General features: G+C 41.6%; 1 protein-coding gene across 2 annotated transcripts in view; it reads right to left on the bottom strand.

Moving 5' to 3' along the window:
• Positions 1 to 19,823, bottom strand: part of sgsm3 (small G protein signaling modulator 3) — a 195,703-nt gene that overhangs the window by 59,779 nt on the left and 116,101 nt on the right. For both annotated transcript variants that reach the window (XM_048521343.2, XM_048521344.2), the window contains exons 9-14: positions 16,174 to 16,319; positions 12,704 to 12,799; positions 10,026 to 10,151; positions 9,600 to 9,654; positions 8,678 to 8,808; positions 4,452 to 4,607 (exon numbers count right to left, since the gene is read on the bottom strand). In XM_048521343.2, coding sequence (XP_048377300.1) covers positions 4,452 to 4,607; positions 8,678 to 8,808; positions 9,600 to 9,654; positions 10,026 to 10,151; positions 12,704 to 12,799; positions 16,174 to 16,319 — 710 coding nt within the window. The remainder of the gene's footprint in view (positions 1 to 4,451; positions 4,608 to 8,677; positions 8,809 to 9,599; positions 9,655 to 10,025; positions 10,152 to 12,703; positions 12,800 to 16,173; positions 16,320 to 19,823) is intronic.

The following is a 19,823-nucleotide window of genomic DNA, read 5'->3' as shown; positions in this document are numbered from 1 at the left end:
ATTTTCCAGTGAGGTTCCACAGAACTCAATACTTGCTGTTCTGTTGTTAATTTAGACCTAAATGTAGATGACACTTTGCAAGTTACGTGAAAATCAGCTGTCACCAACAGAAAGACAGCAGCTCATCACTGAATGCAGCAAGACAGAGTGAGATAGCTTGGGCATATATTGAGAGAGAGAATTAGGTACAGCAAGAAAAGAACAAAGAAAATTACAGCACAGGAACAGGGCCTTCAGCCCTCCAAGCCTGCGCAAATTGAAAATGTACTGGCAAATTGAAAATGTAATGACTTTAAGTAGTAACAGGAGATAACAAGTGACTACCTTGTGAGTAGCTCCTTTTCACCTTAAGTTTTCAAGTTAAAAGTAATTGTGGGTTCAGTATCAGTAGGCTTTCTCAGGATTATTAAGATTTTTTAATAGCAGTATTAGTATTGGTAACAGAAAGATAACTATATGATAATAATGAAGTGCTTGGCCAGGTTGACACAAGTAGCAAGGTGGTATTGGACTAACCCCCATGTCCAGATGAATTGTATCCCAGGCTGCCGTGGGAGTCAACTGAGGAAATTACACGGGTCCTGATCCATATAGGTCGGTGTGGACTTGTTGGGCCAAAGGGCCTGTTTCCACACTGTAGGAATTCTATACCTATATCTATTCTATCTCGAATGTTAAGAGGGAAGCCAATTTACTGTAAGTGTATTATAGACCCGTAAAGAGTCAATAGGAAACTGAGGAGTAAATATATAGAGAGTTCTGAGGCGTGTGACTGTAATAAGCAGGTGATTATAACTAAGGAATTTAAGATAGAATAGAATAGTTAAAATGCCAATGGGACACTTGCTTTCATCAGTCGTGGCATACAGTATAAGAGCAAGAAGTAATGTTTTGCGTTGTACAGATCATTGGTTAGGTCACAGCTGGAGTACTGTGCCCCGTTCTGGTCACTTCACTACAAGAATGATATAGAGGGTGTATAGCGAAGGTTCACCAAGATATTACCTGGGATGGAAAAACAAACCTATAAGGAGAGACTAGATAGGCTTGGATTACTTTCTCTAGAGCAGAGAAGGGAGAGGGGGAACATGAGTGAGATGTATAAGCGTATGAGGGGTATAGACAAGGTGAATAGAGAGTGTTGGTCCCCTTGGTTGAGGAATCAATCACAAGAGGGTATTGTTTTAATGTAAGGGTCAGGGGATTCAGAGGGGATTTCAGAAACAATACTTTTTCACTCAGTCGGTGGTGTGACTCTGGAATGCGTTGTCTAGGAAAGTAGTAGAGGCCTGAAACCTTATAACCTTCAAAAAAATATTTGGATCAGCACTTAAAGTTTCATAACATTCAGAGAAATGGGCTAAGTGCAAGAAATTGGGATTAGCACATCTTTAGTGGTAGTTATGTCAGTGCAGGCTCGATGAGCCAAAGGGTCTTTTTTACGCTGCAACAATCTATGAACATCTTCATTTTGGAAACTCCTAGATGCCCCTGTTGGAGTTCAGCCACTACTTGGAGGTGATCGCTGCATGGGACAATAACTCTTGCTCCCTATATTGTACACCATTCTCTACTGTGATCTGCTCTCTTCAGATCCAAAGATGTTTGAATTGTTTTCTTTATTGATTCACAGGATGAGGGTGTTGCTAGCTAGGCAGCATTTATGGCCCATCCTTAATTGCCCAGAGAGCAGTTAAGAGTCAACCACATTGCTGTCTGGAGCGTGGAGTCACACATGGGCCAGACCAGATAAGGATGGCAATTTCCTTCCCTAAAGGACGTTAGTGAACCAGATGGGTTTTTTTCCGATAATCAAAGCGGATTCGTGGTCATAATTAGATTCTTAATTCCAGATATTTTATTGAATTCAAATTCCACCAACTGCCACTGTGGGATTTGAACCTGGGTCCCCAGAGCATTATCTGGATCTCTGTATTAACAGTCCAGTGATAATGCCACTCGACCATTGCTTCCCCAATTCTGGCTGTGATGCCCTTTGGATGCCCCCATCACCACGAGACGTTTCACTTTTGTGAGGACTGGATCCTTCTGCATCCAAAGTCTGATATTATCAACTGTGACTGGAAATGCATCCAGAAAATTGAAAACCATTACAGGCTCTTCCAATCGTATATCTGCCAGTGGGAGGCAGCTCAATGCATCCGCAGTTTTTACTTGGCCTGCAAGATTCCACTCCTATGTCTTATGGTCTTATGGTGTTTCAACTTGTATTAATACACGCTTAGAATTAGAGTCCACCGTTGCATTCCACCTGAAGTTATGGGTGGCGCTGCCTTGTCTTCCCTAACAGACATAGTATGAGTTTGTCGTCTGTAATTATTATAAATTTACATCCATAAAGGTACTGGTGGAAGTTCCTGGCTCTAAATATGACTGCCAAACCCTTTTTTTTTCTATCTGGATGTTTTTATTCTTGGCAATAGCCAAATTCCTGGATGCATACACTATTGAGCGTTCCTTCTCGTGGGCCACCTATGAGCAAATACTACTCCTATGTCATATGGGGAGGCATCGCACGCCAATACCAGATCTTGTTTAGGGTCACAATGTGCCAACACTTAAAGGATCATAGCTGTTTCTTCACTTCCTGGAAGGCTATGGTTTGGTTACATGAGTATTTCTAAAGCTCAGCCTTTTTTAAGAGTTGATGCAAAGGTGCCAGGATGGAGGCCAGGATATGCATGAACTTTCCACAATAATTCACCAGTCCAAAGATAGACCTAAGCTCCAGTACAGATGTGGGAGCCAGGGCACCTTTGATTGCCATCACTTTACTTTCCAATGGGTGTAACCTGGTCTTGATGACTCCGTAGCCCAAGAGATTTCTTGGGGTGCTTGGAACACACATTTTTCCCCCAAGGTGTACACCTGCCTGGGAGAAATTCTGAGGACTATGGTCAATTTCTCTAAGTGCTCCTTAGGGTCTTCCATTATTAGTATGTCATCTAGTTGAATGCAAAGTGGGTAGACCTTGTAAAATGTTCTCCATCGTCCACTGAAAAATTGCACAGGCTGATGATACGACAAATGGCAGTCTCACATATTGGTACAAACCTTTATGAGTGTTAATTGTAGCATACCTTTGGGCATCCTCATCTAACCGGAATTGCAAATAGGTATAGTTCATGTTCAGCTTTGTAAAGGATTGGGTATTTGTCCAGCTACAAAAAATAGTTTACCGATTCTTTAAAATCACCACAAAGGCAAACCAACCCGTCAGGCTTCACAATTGGTATGATTGGTTCTGGCCATTCTTCAAACTGGACTGCTTTTATGACTCCTTCACTTTCCAGTCTTCTAATTTCTGCGTTTATTTTTTCCCGTAAGGCAAATGGCACTGGGTGGGCTTTGCAAAATAACAGAATTCCCAGTCAACATATAAGGTAGCCTTTGCTCCTTTGATAGTCCCTAGACCTTCCTGCAAAAACCTCCGGGTACTTAATTAGGACTTCGCTCAGGCAGCCATTTTCTCATCGAAAAATGTTGCGCCAATCTAGGTGAATCTTTCTCAACCATCTTTGTCCCATCAAATTTGGACCCAAGCGTTTTACTACAATCACTGGTAACAGAACAAGCTGCTTCTCATAACATACCAGAACCAAAGCTGTAACCTGAATCGGTAAAAGTTCCCCGCCATAGGTTCTCAGTCAAGATGAGGTCTTGTGCAAACCTAAGGGTTAGATTCCAGAGTGAATTTTGTTAAGAACTGGTTCCCATAATCACTGAAATGGCTGTGCCAGTATCAACCTCCATCAGAACCAAGTGACCATTTAACCGGACATTTTCCTCATTATACCACCTTTAAAAGATTCCTACTTTCCAAATGCAGACTTACTTGCAAGTAGCTGTTCCCAGTCTATGTTTGAACATCTTGTTTGATGTTATGGAAATTGGCCTACCACCAATATATACACTTAACTTGCACACTATCCTTATTCTTTTCTATAATGACTTTGGAAATTAGAGCTATGGTCATTATCCCTTGAATACTTGAGTATTGAAACTGCAACCACTTTACAAATGTGTTGTATTTTGTTCAATAGCTCTCAAGTCTAAGTCATTCTGAAGAATTACTTCATTAAAGGTTTTATATTATGCAAGTTGTTGTTGTCTCTGTATAGCCCATTGTGAGGGATTCAGTACTCTGTATTATCTTGGAGTACAACATCTACTGTAACTGGCAGTAACCCAGGGAAGTTCAGCCCAAAAGGCCTTTGATAAACTCATGCCCATTCATGCTGCATACAACCCACAAATTACCTTTTTCATGCCACCCTAGCTACATAGGAAAATCATACGATCCACAAGATTAGTGCCCAGCTTCACAGCAAGCTTTGCTCAATATGTGGTGTCAGTGTTCATCCCTCAAGAGGAATGCTGTCTTGTCTGAGGAAAAATTACCTATCAGACCAGCAGTAACTCACGCCTACCGTGATGATGTCATTTTTTCGGAACCCCAGTTCATCATCGTCGTGACGTTCAAAATCTAACAGGGCCTTGGCTCGACGCCTTCGGTTCCGGGACACAGCAACATAATTTTCATGGTCTTTCTGGTGGCTTTCCATGGAGTAGTCTGGGGTCAGCTCCTATTAAAGGACATATTTCAGTCATTACATCTCAAACATTGTGGGTCAGGCAAGATGACAAGATGATCTCAACAGACTGAAGGAATTTAGGACATGACCTAAGCCTGGTACGGGTCAAGATGAAAATTTCTTTCACCTGAAGCCTCAAACTGAAGTACACCATCATAGAGATCATCAGAATCATACGACACCAGGTTATAGTCCAACAGGTTTATTTGAAAACCCAAGCTTTCAGAGTCTCAGTCCTTCTTCAGGTGTTAGAGAGAGAGGTAGTATCAGACACAGAATTTATAAGTGAAAGATCAAAGGTTCACACCATTAATGAGGATGTAGTAAACAAAATGCTGTTAAATCTTTAATCAGTTGGAAGGTTTTAACTGATTAATATGAAAACGTAAATCCCTGAATTCCTTTCAAGTCACGGTCCTGAGAGAACTAAAGGTTTTATCAGTGTAAAGAAAAGGTGACATTTTAGGTCAGACAATGCATGTTAGGGTGAGACCTTGTTTAGAATCTGTTTGTGTTTTAGTTTGGAGTCAGACTGATTTTATTTCTAAAATACACATGGACTGCAGTGTTTCAAGACAGCAGCTCACCACCAACTTCTCAAGGGCATCTATGGATGGGCAATATTTGCTGGTCAGACCAACAATTCCCACGTCCCAAGTGAATACAAGTAATCTACCCTCAGTTCCACCACCCTCTCTTCCCGTCAATAATCGCCACTTACCTTCCCCTTAATGATTCATATCCACCCTTCCCCTCAACATTCCCATCCACCATCCCAGTCAATACACACCCAACTACCTAGCCCCCTCCATGCCTCCCACTCACTTCCGCCTCAATGCTCCCATCCAACCTCTCCCTCAATAAGCCCTATCGGCCCCCTCAATAACCATCCCATCTATGCATCCACTCAATGTTCTCCCATCTATCGGCCCCCTCAAAATCGCCCATCAATCCTCCATGTCAATGCCCACATCACTCTGCCCTAAATGACATACACCCACTCTCCTCTTCAATAATCCCCATCTACCTCCCTCTTGATGACTCACATTTACCCTCTCCCTCAACCTTGACTACACAATTTTGACTTAAAGAGAAAAAGGGTGCTGACTAGTTGGCAGTTTGACTCTGATTGGGCTTTGGGGTCAAAGAGTAATTTCAAACAAGGTAATTGACAGTCTTTACATAACTATTATATGACTTACAGCAACTATATATTCCTTCAAGGTGCAAAAACATGAAAACTGTGTCAGTGAACTGGCGAATAAAAAATTCATTTTGTATAAGATTAAAAAATGATAAGTCTATAAAAGTTGCCAGAAATAGCAGCAATTCTGAGGCTTGGCAACCATATAGGACAAAGGAGGGCTAAGGCACTGAAAAGGAATGGAAAATAGAACATTGCCATCTAGCAAAATAAACATAAAAATCGACCGTAAAAGCTTCAACATAAAAAAGAAACATTTGGCTAAAATGCATGCAGGTCCATTACAGGCAAAGTCAGGAGAATTTTCAATAGGAAACATAGAAATGGTAGAGAAGGAGAGGCTGAATAGGCTGGGGCTACTTTTCCTGGAGCATTGGTAGATGAAGAGTGACCTTATAATCATTTATAAAATCATGACAGGCATGCATAGGGTGAATAGTCAAAGTCTCTTCCATAGGATAGGGGAATATGAAACTAGAGGGAGTTTATGGTGAGAGGGAAAAGATTTAAAAGAGACCTAAGGGGCAACTTTTTCAATCGGAGGGTGGTGCGTGTATGAAATGAGTTGCCAGAGGAAGTGGTCGATGCTGGTACAATTACAACATTTAAAAGGAATATGGATGGGTACATGAATAGGAAGAGTTTAGTTGGATATGGGCCAAATGCTGGCGAGTGGGACTAGGTTAATGTAGAATATCTGGATGAGCAGAAGCAATTACTGCAGACATACTGAATACAGCAAATACTGGAGATGATAGCGGGTCAGACAGCATCCATGGAGAGACAGTAGGCTAATGTTTCGAGTCTAGTTGATGGAGAGTCACCTTACTATTTGAGAAGACAGCGAGAGAGAAAACAGTGAACGACTGACTTGTTAGTCTTACATCAGTGTGAGTGAAAATATCAGAATCAATCATAGAGGATAGGATAAATAGATAACAAGGGACGCAATGGCCTAGTGATTTTATCACTAGACTGTTAATCCAGAGACCCAGATAACGTTCTGGGGACCCAGGTTTGAATACTGCCGCGGCAGATGGTGGAATTGGAATTCAATAAAACATCTGGAATTAAGAATCTCATGATGACCATGACACCATTGTTGATTGTCGGAAAAACCCTTCTGGTTTGCATAATGCCCTTTAGGGAAGGAAACTGCCATCCTTGCCTGGTCTGGCCTACATGTGACTCCAGACCCCAGCAATGTGGTTGACTCAAAACTGCTCTCAGGGCAATTAGGGATGGGCAATAAATGCTGTCTTGTCATCGATGCCCTCATCCCGTGAATGAATAAAGAACAAAGAAAAATATTTGGTTGATCATGATTTGACTGGGTGTAGTCAGTATGGATTTGTGAATGGGAATTGAGTTTGACAAACTTGTGGAACTATTTGGAAGATATTATGAACAAAATTAGTAATAGAGGAAAGCTGATGGTCACAGTATATTTCACTTGCAGAAGGTATTTTATAAATTTTGAAAGATTAAAGTACATGGGATAGGAGGTAATGTACTTGCATGGAATAATGATTGGTTAACAAACAGGAAAAAAAGTAGGAAGAAACGGGTCATTCTTGTGTTTGCAAGCGGTGACATGTGAGAAACCACAAGGACCAGTATTAGTCCCCAGCTGTGCACAATATATCAGCGATCTAGGGTTAGAACTGAAAGTAATATTTCTACATTGAGCCGTACAGCACAGAAGCAGAGCCTTTCACCCAATTCATACATACCAAACAGGTTTTCTAATCTGAACTTAGCCTCATTTGCCTGCATTTGGCCCATAACCCTCTAAACCTTTCCTATCAATATACCTCCCAAATGTCTTTTAAATGTTGTAATTGTACTCACCTCTTCCACTTTCTCTGGCAGATTATTCTATATATGAACCATCATTTGTTTGAAAATGTTGCCCTCTGGAATCCTTTTAAATCTTTCCCCTCTCACCTTAAACCTATACCGTCTAGTTTTGGATTCCCCTCCCCTGGGCTTTGTACTTTATCTATGCCCCTCATGATTTTATATAACTCTGTAAGGTCTCTCCTCAGCCTCCGAAGCTTCACTGAAAAATGTCTTAGCCTAGCCTCTCCCAACAGATCAAACCCTCCAGTCTCAATAACATCCTTGTAAATCATTATTGTAACCTTTCCAGCTTAATGACATCCTTCCAATAGCACTGTGACTGGAATTGTATGCTCTACTCCAATGTGGCCGTACCAATTTCTTATACAGTCATAACATGACACCCCGACTCCAAACTCAATGCTCTGACCAATAAAGACAAGCGTGCCAAATGCCTTCTTCACTACCTTATCTACCTGTTACATCACTTTCAGGGAACTAGGTAACTACACTGCTAGATCTCTCGGCTCTACACACTGTAGTACTTACAATTCCAGAGAGAAAAAAGTCTCTCTTTTCCTTTTTGCCAAATTCTGAATATTGCTAGACATCCATGGTTTTCTAGGCTTATTGCTCTTACATTTCACACTAAAGGGAACATTTTGGGTCTATATTGCAACGGCAACCCCGCACCCCCCACCCACCCACCACCACCTCATACCTTCTTGATTCAAATCTGGTGAAGATGACAAAAGGTCAGAACTCACCCATCACTGCTCCTTCCCTCATCCTCACTCCTCAGCCACTGAATAGGGGCATTTGGTGGTGAGGAGGTGTGATTGCCAAATGTTCAAAATTTGCTGAGGGTACTACACTGTCCTACAACATGCTACAAAGTGTGTTTAGCCACTTCTGCTGTTGCCTGTACGCAGCTTGTGACATAAACAGAGGGTTGTGGCAGATGCTTTTAAGGAAGCTAGAGTTGTCATGGGCTCTCCCTTTGTTATTTACTCACAATGTTGCAATTTTTGGGGTCCAGGCATTGGAAGTGTCGAGCTACTTGCAGAATGGCTTCCCGTAAATCTGCCACCAACTCTGTCTGTTTAATATTTTTTGCCTTCATTGCCTCTGCATCTTCATTGTCACCTGTCAGAAAGAAAGCAGGTAAAGAGTATTAAAGAAAGACAGTGACAGCTGAGAGTGGGCAAGGGAAGTGGAACATTTCAACTACAATTAGGAGATTAGCAAAGTTTAAGACTGGCCAACATGCATTACGTTGCACCAGCACATTTCAACAGCTTATCAGATGGCTTCTCATGAAGTCAGCAAGGTGCTCAATAATGCAGCACAAGGATTCAGAGTGTGTGAGGTGGCAATGCATACTGTACAGAGTGTAAAAAGTGGGTTTGGAGGAAAAGGAAGAATGATGGAAAAGGATGAAGGAGAGACAGTGACAGAGAAGGGCAGCAGGAGAATGTGAAATAGATAGGGAGGCTGGAAGAGGAAAGAAAAGGAAACAATTTATAAAAATACACTTGAAAGGTCAATAATGATTAATGGTGAATTCATGAGCACACCATGAAATAAACAATGAAAACTGGAGATATCTATGTCTTTCCATAATATCCCTGTCTGTAGAATCATATTCTATGAATTCTGGAAACCTGAAATCAGAGCAACAAATGCTGGGAGTTCGTAACAAGTCAGGCAGTAGCAGAACTAAGAAAACATCATTAGTCTGAAAACAAAACTATCTTCACTTCACAGCTAAGTATTTCTATTGTTTTATGCTTTTATGTCATTGTCTGCATCTTGCCACCATTGCCTGACTCTGCCATAGTCCCTGCCAGATACCTGTACCCCACTCCAACTGCAGCTCCACTACAATAGCGCAACATGCCTCGGTCTGTTTCCATAGTAGGGGACAATGAGCTTACCAAAAAGGAGGGCCCCTAGTCCAGATTTCCTGCGTTGGGACTGTCGTCGAACAATCTATACAGAGAAGAAAGACAGATCTCAGTAAAGTCACTCCTCACATTACCTTTGGACGTGAAAAAAGTCAGGCTGGCTGCATCTCTGAGGCCAGCAAAGATAACCTGGGGACAAGTACTATTTTTCCTGTTATATACAGAAAGATTAAGCCAGGAGAAGAAATCTCAAACCAGAACATTCGGCTCAGGACATTAAACAAACATGCCTGCTTGAAATTAGTATAAACCAGCCACCCTGCTCGACCTTCACACTCAGTCATAGTAGAATGTTCCCATGACCAAAGTCACAGCAATATTTTCTGTCTTTCTCTATAAAGATAATGTAAGTGTTAATAGTATTGTTCCTGGCTTTGCCTCACCGGTGATACAAACCTTTGTGTAATTTGGCATGGCTGACTGTGGGACCTGGTTCTGGTCTGCGATCAGATATGCCAGATGCTTCCTCCTTTGGCTCTCAATCATGGCATCTGTCAATGACCCAGCAAGCTTCATCGACTCCTGCAGAGAAATGTTTCATCATTTATTTTACATAGTGAGCTGAATAATACCTACAACCTGGTCTCCAAAGGGATCTGGATGTCTTTGTTCATAAGTCACTGAAATCCAGCAAGTAACTGCAGCAAGCAATGCAAAGGCACTATTATTGTTTGTCTTTATAATAAGGTGATTTGAGTACAGGAACAAGGAAGTTCTGCTTCAATTGTACAGAACGCTAGTTAAGCTGCAGCTGGACTATTGATACCCTGGCCAGACTTTTCTTTCTTACTTTTGCCCTGGAAGGAATGCGACAGAGGTCCTCTAGACTGATCCTGGGCTGGCAGGATTGTTCTATAAGGTGAGATCAAGGAGACTGGGTCTGTCTTCCCTGGGGCTTAGAACAATCAGAGGCAATTTTATTCAAACTAACAAAATTCTTAAGGCATCAAGAAATGTTGATGCAGAAAGGCTTTTATTGCCGACTGTGGGGAAACCATCTTAAAATAAGGGGCAAATCATTCAAGACTGAGATGAGGAGGAACCTCCACTGTGGTGAATTTCTGAAACTGTTGAACTCAGAGGAATGTGGAAGTTGTCATTAGTTAAATTAGAGACATAGATTCACAGATTTCTAGTCACTATTAATATCATGGGACATGGGAATCGTGCAGGGATACGGCAAATGATCAGGCATGATCTAGCATTGGTGAAGCATGTTCAGAGGGCTGAATGGCCTATTCCTGCTCTATGTTTGTAACTGCACTGCATCTTGATGTCAGTGTTAAAGGTTGGGCTTTCCTATATGAAAGGTTCAAGCACTGCGGGCTTTGGAGCGGGTTCAGAAAATTGTTAAAAGGATATTACTGAGAATTGAGGGTTTGAGGATAAGTATAGGCTACACAGGTTGGGACTTTTTTTGCTGGAGCACAGGAAGTTGAGGGGTGACCCAATAGAGGTTTATAAAATCAAGATGGGGACAGATAAGGTGAATAGCAAACCTCTTTTCCCTAGTGTAAGGGGGTTCAAAACTGGAGGGCATATTTTTAAAGTGAGAGGAGAAAGATTTAAAAGGGACCCAAAGGGCAACATTTTCACACTTTGGATGGTTCATATGTGGATTGGACTGCCAGAGGAAGTGACAGATGCAAGCACAGTTACAATATTTTTAAAAGACATTTGGACAGGTATATGAATAGGAAAAGTTGAGGGAATATGGTCCAAATGCAGTCAAGTGGGAATAGTTTAGTTTGGAAAACTTGGTTGGCATGGACGAGTTGGACCTAAGTGTCTTTTTCCATGCATTTATGCCAAACATCCACCTCTGGAAAGATACCAGCTTCAACCCAACACAATCACAATTGGTAGGGTGATAGTGCAGAAATAACTTTCTTTTTTGCCAACTTCCCACACATTTCCATGACAAACATAATTCAAAAATCTCCCGAACAGAACGCAGAACAAATCCACAAATTAGGTACACAAATCAGCAAAGCTCAAGGCTTGATCTGACTCAATCTAGACATTATTAACTGACTGAACACTTTCATTAATTAAATATTATGGATTCAAAAAATATTGGCATTAATTACTACTGGCTGACCAACACTATCATTAATTATTACTGACCAAAAAAAATGCTGTGATTCATTAAATATTGCTGAGTGTTTCGTTAGACATTAATTAAATATTACTGACTGAGAAAACATTGCTGTTAATTAGTTTTACTAACTTAGCAAATACTGCAATTAATTATTATTGACTGTCCAAAGACATTAATTAATTAGTCAATCAAATATTGCCATCAGTTATAACATGACTGACCACTGTGCTACTAATTAATTATTACCAACAGACTAAACACTATCATTAATTATTTCTGACTGATTGGATACTGTGCTAGTAATTAACTATTACCGACTGACCAAACACTACTATTAATTAATTACTACTGACCGGGTACATGTTTGCTAGTAATGAATTATGACATGCTGACCAACACTGTCATTAACTAATTATCACCACCTGACCAAATACATCATTAATTCCTACTAAGTGACCAAACACTATCATTAATGATTACTGACTAATCAAACGCCGTCATTAATTAATTACTACCAACTATGTACTGTGCTAACTAACTGGCAACTGACCAAGCACTGTCATTAATTTAAATATTACTGATTGACGACATAGTGCGCAACTAATTAATTACTGATCAAACACTATCATTGATTAATTATTACTGACCAAACAGTATGCTAATTAATGGAGTGGCCATAGGCATTAATTAATTATATAAAGAAGTAAAACACTGTGGATGCTGAAACAGAGATTGTTGCAGAAGCTCCAACAAGTTGATGTTTTGGAAATGTGAACTTCAGAACTCATTAATTAGTCATTACTAGTGTTACTACATTACTACAGAGTGTTCAATTCATTACTGACTAAATGACATTATTATTTAATTATTATTGACTCAGAGCTCTGACAGATTTTTAACTCTCAAAGAAACTATTCTCTTGGCCTCAGCTGCATTGGCTTATGCCTGTTTAAAGGCTTCAGGAGACACTGACCTTAATGAGGATCTCTGGGTCATCAATCTGTGATGGAATGTCTGACAATGTGTTGAAGATGGATGCTGAGTTTTCAGACTGGATGAGTTCTTCTTCCTAAAGAATCAACAAATCTCAGTAAATACTGCATTTCATTCCATGCTTGGTACATCTCCAATTGTTATAGAAGCAAATGTAGCACCTGTCATATACAGCTGTAATACACAAACAGAAATGAATGAAGGAAAAGACAGGTGTGTTCTTTGATGATTCTTTAAAGGAAGATTGGTGAGGATACTGAATATGCTCCCTGATCCCCTTCAGAGTATAAAACGGGATTTTTCAGATAGCAGAGAAACTTTGCTCCAGTGTCTTAAAAGGGAAGGCTCCCAGCACTCCAAAAATGTTGCATTCCTCATTATCATATACAATGTATTCCACCCGTAGAGCAGGAAAGAACTTAAGCTGTTCTCTTGAAGTTATACTGATAACAATTGAACCAGATGGGACTGATAAACTGCATGAGATGAGGATAACCTTTCTCAGATAACTGCCAGAACTATATAAGTCAAACTTGCAGTGTCACGTTAACTACTTCTTTAAAATTTCACATTTCTGTGCCAACATCCTCCTTGCCTTCACAAACCATTTATGGGATTTTGATAATCTCAGTCATGGTTCCTAAAGGTGTCAGATTTCCTGCAACCTCCCAATTGACCTGCTTAACAGCTTTTTCACATTCAAAGCAGTTTCAAGTTAATAACATTACAAAATGGATTATTTGACTAATTAATTAACTAACCAAATGTTGTCTTTAATTGTTACCGACTGACCATACACGATCGCTACTAACGACATAATTTTCCACTAATAAATTACCAAACACCACATTGATTAACTGTCACTAACTGACAAATTGTTGACAAGAATGGTAACTAGACTTCAGGGCTTAAGGGGAGAGACTGCATACATTAGGCCTTCCAAGGGTCACTGGACACGAAACATTAACTCTGTTTTTTCCTTCACAGATGCTGCCAGACCTGCTGAGCTTATCCAGCAACTTTGTTTTTGTTCCTGATTTACAGCATCCGCAGTTCTTTTGGTTTTTACAAATTGGGCCTGTTTTCTTTAGAAGATAGAAATTTAGAGGATGATCTGATCAGAACCTGCAAGATACTGACAGGAAGACAGGGCAGATAAATGATGGTTAGGGATTCTAGAGCTAGGGGGCATAGTCTGAGAATTAGGGTCAGCCTGTTTAAGAGAGATATTGGGAAGCAAAGGGCAGTAAATATTTGGTACTCTCTTCCAGGCTCATACTGCCACCCAGTGAACCTTACTGCAAAGTGCAACACCTATTAAAGTGAGTGTTCATAATGTGACTATGTATGATAGTGGGTATGTATACCCACACATAAATGGAAAAACAATGGACTTTACAGGTAGAATGTCAGTGTTTTTGGCTCAGACCCACTATCAGTGTGAGTGTCTTCTTTTCAGACCTAGTATCGGTGTGCGTGCATATTATTCAGACCCAATACAGTGTGAGTATACATTATTCAGACCCAAGTTCATTTTGAGCGTATACTCTTCAGACCCATAATCAGCGTGAGTGTATAGTACACAGACCCAGTATCAGTGTACACCATTCAGACAAAAACAATGTGTACAATCGCTCAACTCATCTTTCCTGGTACGGGATCACAGTGAATCTACAATACTTGTTTCCAAAATGTGTCCAGTTACTCCAAAATGTGTCCAGGATCTCATTTTGTTCCTATCGTGCTCTCCATGTGTTTTCTCAACATCGTATGTGACAAGAAGAATGGCTGATGCAATGCTCCCATTACGAGGAAGTGAGGTACAATCATTTCGGCAGGGAAGTGGAGTTCAGGCCGAGATGAGATCAGCCATGATCGTACCAAAAGGTGAAGCGAACTATAGGGGATGAATTGCTTGCTTCTGCTTCGGGTTCTATATGTTATGTTATTAGCAATTTTAAAAGAGAAGAAAAACGTTCCCAACGACGCCAATGTCACACCAACCATCACTGACGTCACTTCCGCCGATGGTGACACGGCTGATGCTGACATTGCTGCTCCCACCGCTGACAAAGTCACCAACTCCAACCCCACACCCACCCACACACACGCCCTGCCGGGTATTCACCACTCCCCCTTCTGCCCCCCCACCCCAAGAATCTCCCCCTCAGCAAAGGACTCACCCTCACTCCCCTGCACTTGTGACTGCCTCGAAACTGACACCTATTTCAAGCCCACTGACTCCCTCAGCAACCTAGACTACACCACCTCTTGCCCACCTTCCTTCTGTAATGTCATCCATTATTCCTCTGCCTTCTCCGCGTCTGCTCCCAAGATGGGGTGTACCACTCCCGCACATACCAGATGTTGTCCTATTTCAAGGACCGTAACTTTATCCTCCAGTGATTGAAAATGCTCTTGACCGCATCTCCTGTGTTTCTCGCACCTCTGCCCTCGCATCCCCTTCCACCAACAAATATAAAGACAGAATCTCCCTTGTCCTCACATATCACCACACAAACCTTCGTATTCAACGTATCATTCTCTGGCACTTCCGCCACCTACAATCCGACCCCACAACCGAAGATCCACTTCCCTCTCCACCCCTGTCTGCCTTTCGTAAGGACCACTCTCTCTGTGATTCCCTTGTCTGCTCCACACTCCCCACCAGCCCCAGTAGAAGTGCTACAACTGCCCCTCACCTCCATTCACGGCACAAAACAAACCTTCCACATTAGACTGAGGTTCACCTGCAAATCCATCAACTTGGTCTACTGCAACCGCTGCACCCGATATGATCTCCTCTATATTGGTGAGACCAAACAGAGGCTTGGAGACCATCTTGTACAGCATCTGTGCTCTGTACACGATGAACAATAACACTTTCCAGTCGTCAGCCAGTTTAACTTCCCCCTCCCATTCCCTGAGCGAAAAGTCTATCCTGGGCCTCCTCCAGTGTTATAATGACACCATCCAGAAACTGGGGGAAGCAGCATCTCATATTCTGCCTCAGGAGCCAAGAGCCCCATGGCCTAAACATGGATTTCATCACTTTTAAAATCTCCCCGCCTTCGGCCTCATCCCATGTCAAGCCCTCCTGCTCATGCCCGCCTCCTTGACCTGACACAACCTGTCCATCTTCTCTCCCATCTACTCACCCTTCTCACCTCAATGACCAATCCCCACCACTGTCTATCTGCACTCACCTATCATCATCCCACCTATGTTCCCTAGCCCCACCCCTCCTCTATTTATTTCTGAGCTCCCTTCCCTCTCCCCGTTTCTGAAGAAGGGTCCCGACCCGAAAAGTCAACTTTTCTGCTCCTCTGATGCGGCCTGGCCTGCTGTCTTCCTCCAGCTCCACACTGTGTTATCTTTGGCTCCAGCATTTGTAGTTCTTGTTATCCCCAAATATTCCATACTACTATATTCTCATAGTGACCTGCATACCTTCAATTTCAGCATTCCCAGTGTGATCTGGAAAAGGAGAACAGAGCCCTCACAGAAGAATAGGTCCCAGACTCGGAGAAGTATGTTGATGTGCACAACACTAGCAAATGCAGTCAGAAACCAGTGCAGAGTGATCAAGGACAGCTCTATAGGAAAAAAAAGGACAAAATTAGAAGAATTTACCCTCACCAATAAACAGCTAAATAGGAGCAAAAAGGGAACATAATATCTAGAACTGATAAGAGGAAGCAGCATTGAGAAATGTCTAGGCAATAGTGATCACAATATAATAAGGTCAAACCTAAAGATTAAACAAGACATAGATTAGATTCCCTACAGTGTGGAAACAGACCCTTTAGCCCAACAAGTCCACGCTGCCCCTTGCAACGTCCCACCCAGACCCATCCCTCTATTACCCACACACCCCTGAACACTATAGGCAATTTAGCATGGCCAATCCACCTAGCCTGCACATCTTTTCTCGGTATTTGCTCGTCTTTCTTCTCACACTGTTTTCTGTTGCCCTCTCCTGAATGCTATCATCTCACTTCCACTCTTTCCACCAGAGGAAACCCACGCAGACACAGGGATAATGTGCAAACGCCGCACAGGCAGTTGCGCAAGGCTAGAATCAAATCTGGGTCCCTGGCGCTGTGAGGCTGCAGTGCTAACCACTGAGCCACCGTGCTGCCCCATATTAATGTTTAAATCAGAGTAATGAAGTGGCACATTTTAATGAGATGAAACTACAACAAGGGAAAAAAACCTGAAAAAGCCTGATGATTTATAATAAATAATAAGTGGAGAGTATTTCGAATGCAAAATATGTTCAGGAGAACGATATTGCATTAAGTAGCAAGAACTAGACAGCTAAATATGGCACATCATAAATGAATGACTAAGTAAGAAAAATGACAAAACTAGGTCATACACCAAGTTAACTCAGTTCTCCAGCATTGTTTGTTTTTACTTCAGATGAGGAATGAATGATTTCAGTGAAAAGCTTTTCAACTGCCACCACCATCTGGCACTAGTTTGAACAGTTTTAAGAATAAGGAAAAAGCATAGAAAGATAAAACTTAGAGACAGACTATTAGTCCCGAACCAGCTCATCACCAACCACGCCTCTGCCGCCATCCCTCCTCCACTTCCTCGCTGCTGAATACACTGGACCCAGTTAACTTTGAAGTTGCCACTTTTCAGGCACCATTAGGCCAATTCTCCTCCGCCACCATCTTGATACCACCTCCAGATGTCCAGTATCTGCAGTATTTTGCACTTATTCAGCAAAGAGAGGAAGTGAGATGATAGCATTCAGGAGAGGGAAACAGAAAACAGTGTGAGAAGAAAGACGAGCAAATGCCGAGAAAAGTAGAGGATGGCACTGCAGAGGAGCTGTTTCTCTACTGTTTGACTCTATGACTCCTTAGATACAGCTGGTGTCTAAGAACTGTAATTTACATTTAATCATGTTGGCAGGATAACCGTTATAAATTATATTCTCAGACAAAATTCACAGTAGCTTTTTTTATTTGTTCAAGGGAATATGGGAATCGCTGGCTAGTCCAGCATTTATTGGTTATACCTACTTGCCCTGGAGAAGGTGATGGTGAGCTGCTTTCCTGAAGCACTGCAGTCCTTGGGAAGTATGGACACACACAGTACTATTAGGGGACATAGTGTGTACTAATGAGGAAAATCATGTCAGATCTTTGCATGGACTTCCAAAAGGCTGATGATCAATTGCTAAACATTTGCCAGAAATGTTGAAGCCATTGAATGAGAAGGACTGGTGGATTTGTGGATACCAAGTTGGAAGACTGACAGAAAAGAGTGTAACAATGCAGAGCTGTTTTATAGACTAGAGGAAGACATATGGTTGGGTATTGTCAGTCTGAGAATTACACATTTTCTTAATTTGTAATGACCTAAACTTGGTTGTATAGAGCACAAAATCAAAAACAATTTCAGATGACACAAAACTTCATTGTGATCTGAGTATAGTGATAGAGCTCATAAGGACACAGGGATGGACAGGTAGGCTGTAGATGGAATCTGGCACAATGAGGTAATACATTTTGGTAGGAAGAATCATGACAGGCAATGTGAAAAAGAGCATAATTTTAAAAATGGTGAAGGACAAACGGACCTGGAATGTGTATGTACACAAATGATGAAGATAGCAGGGCAGGTTTAGATTGTGGTTAGACAAAAATAATAGAATAGTACAGCACAGGAACAGTACCTTCGATGCACTATGTCTGTACTGCCAATGTGCTATTTTAAACTAATTGAATCTGCCTGTGTATGGTCCATATCCCTCTATTCTCTCCTGTTTGTGTATCTGTTTAAATGCCTCTTAAACTTTTCTAATGTTTTTGCTTCCATCACTTCCCCTGCAGTGCGTTCCAGGCACCTACCATCTCTGTCTAAAAACCTTCCCTTGCACATCTCCTTTAAACTTTCGCCATCTCACCTTAAAACTGTGCCTCTCGTATTGGACATTTCCACTCTGGGAGAAAGGCTCTAACTATTCACCCTATCCAAGCCTCTCATAATTTTATACACTTCTATCAGGTCACCCCTCAGTCTCCGACGCTCTAGGAAAAGCAATCTAAGTTTGTTCAACTTCTCCTTATAGCTAATACACTCCAATCCAACATCCTGATGAACCTCTTTCTCACCCTCTCTGAACTCCTCACATCTTCCTAAAGTTTGGTGACCAGAACTGTGCACGGTACTCCGAATACGGCCTGACTAAAGTCTTATACAATCGTAACACAACTCACCAACTTTTATACCGAATGTCCTGACTGATGAAAACAAGCATGCCATATGCCTTCAATAATACCTGAACCACTCACATTGCCACTTTCAGGGACTATGGATTTGAACCCCAAGATCCCTCTGTATATCAATGCTCCCAGGGGTATGGCCATTTACCGTATATTTCCCTCTTGCTTCTGACCTCTCAAAATGCATCACCTCACTCTTGTCCAGATTAAATTCCATCTGCCATTTTTCCACCCAACTTTCCAACTGATCTATATCCTGTTGTGTCTTTGCTATCTTTCCTCACCATTCACAAGTCCACCATTCTCAAGTCATCTGCAAACTTACTGATCAGACCACTGACTTTTTTGTCCAAACCATCTATATATTACAAGTGATGGAAGTCCCAGCACTGATCTTTGTGGAATTTGACTGGTCACGGTCCTCCAGTCAGAAGAACACCCCTCCACAACTAACTTTTGTCTTCCATGATCAAAGCCAATTTTGTATCCAACTTGCCAAATTTCCCCATGGATTCCATGAGGTCTGATTTTCTGTACCAGACTACCACAAGGTCAAATGCTTCAGTAAAGTCCACGTGGGCAACATCCACTGCCCTACCTTCATTAAGCATCTTCAATGCTTCCTCAAAAACTCAAACAAGTTTGTGAGACAAGGCCTTCCCTGAAAAGCTCCATGCCGACTATCCCTAATAAATCCATTCTTCTCCAAGTGGAATAAATCTTGTCCCTAAGAATCCTCTTCAATCATTTTCTTATTGCTGATATAAGGTTTAACAGCCTATCATTTCTTGGATTATCTATGTTGTCCTTCTTAAACAAAGGAACAACATTGGCTATTCTACAGTCTTCTGGGGC

The sequence above is a fragment of the Stegostoma tigrinum genome, chromosome 38 (genome assembly GCF_030684315.1).
Source record: "Stegostoma tigrinum isolate sSteTig4 chromosome 38, sSteTig4.hap1, whole genome shotgun sequence".
Lineage (NCBI taxonomy): Eukaryota > Metazoa > Chordata > Chondrichthyes > Orectolobiformes > Stegostomatidae > Stegostoma > Stegostoma tigrinum.
This window is presented reverse-complemented; position numbering and strand designations above follow the sequence as displayed.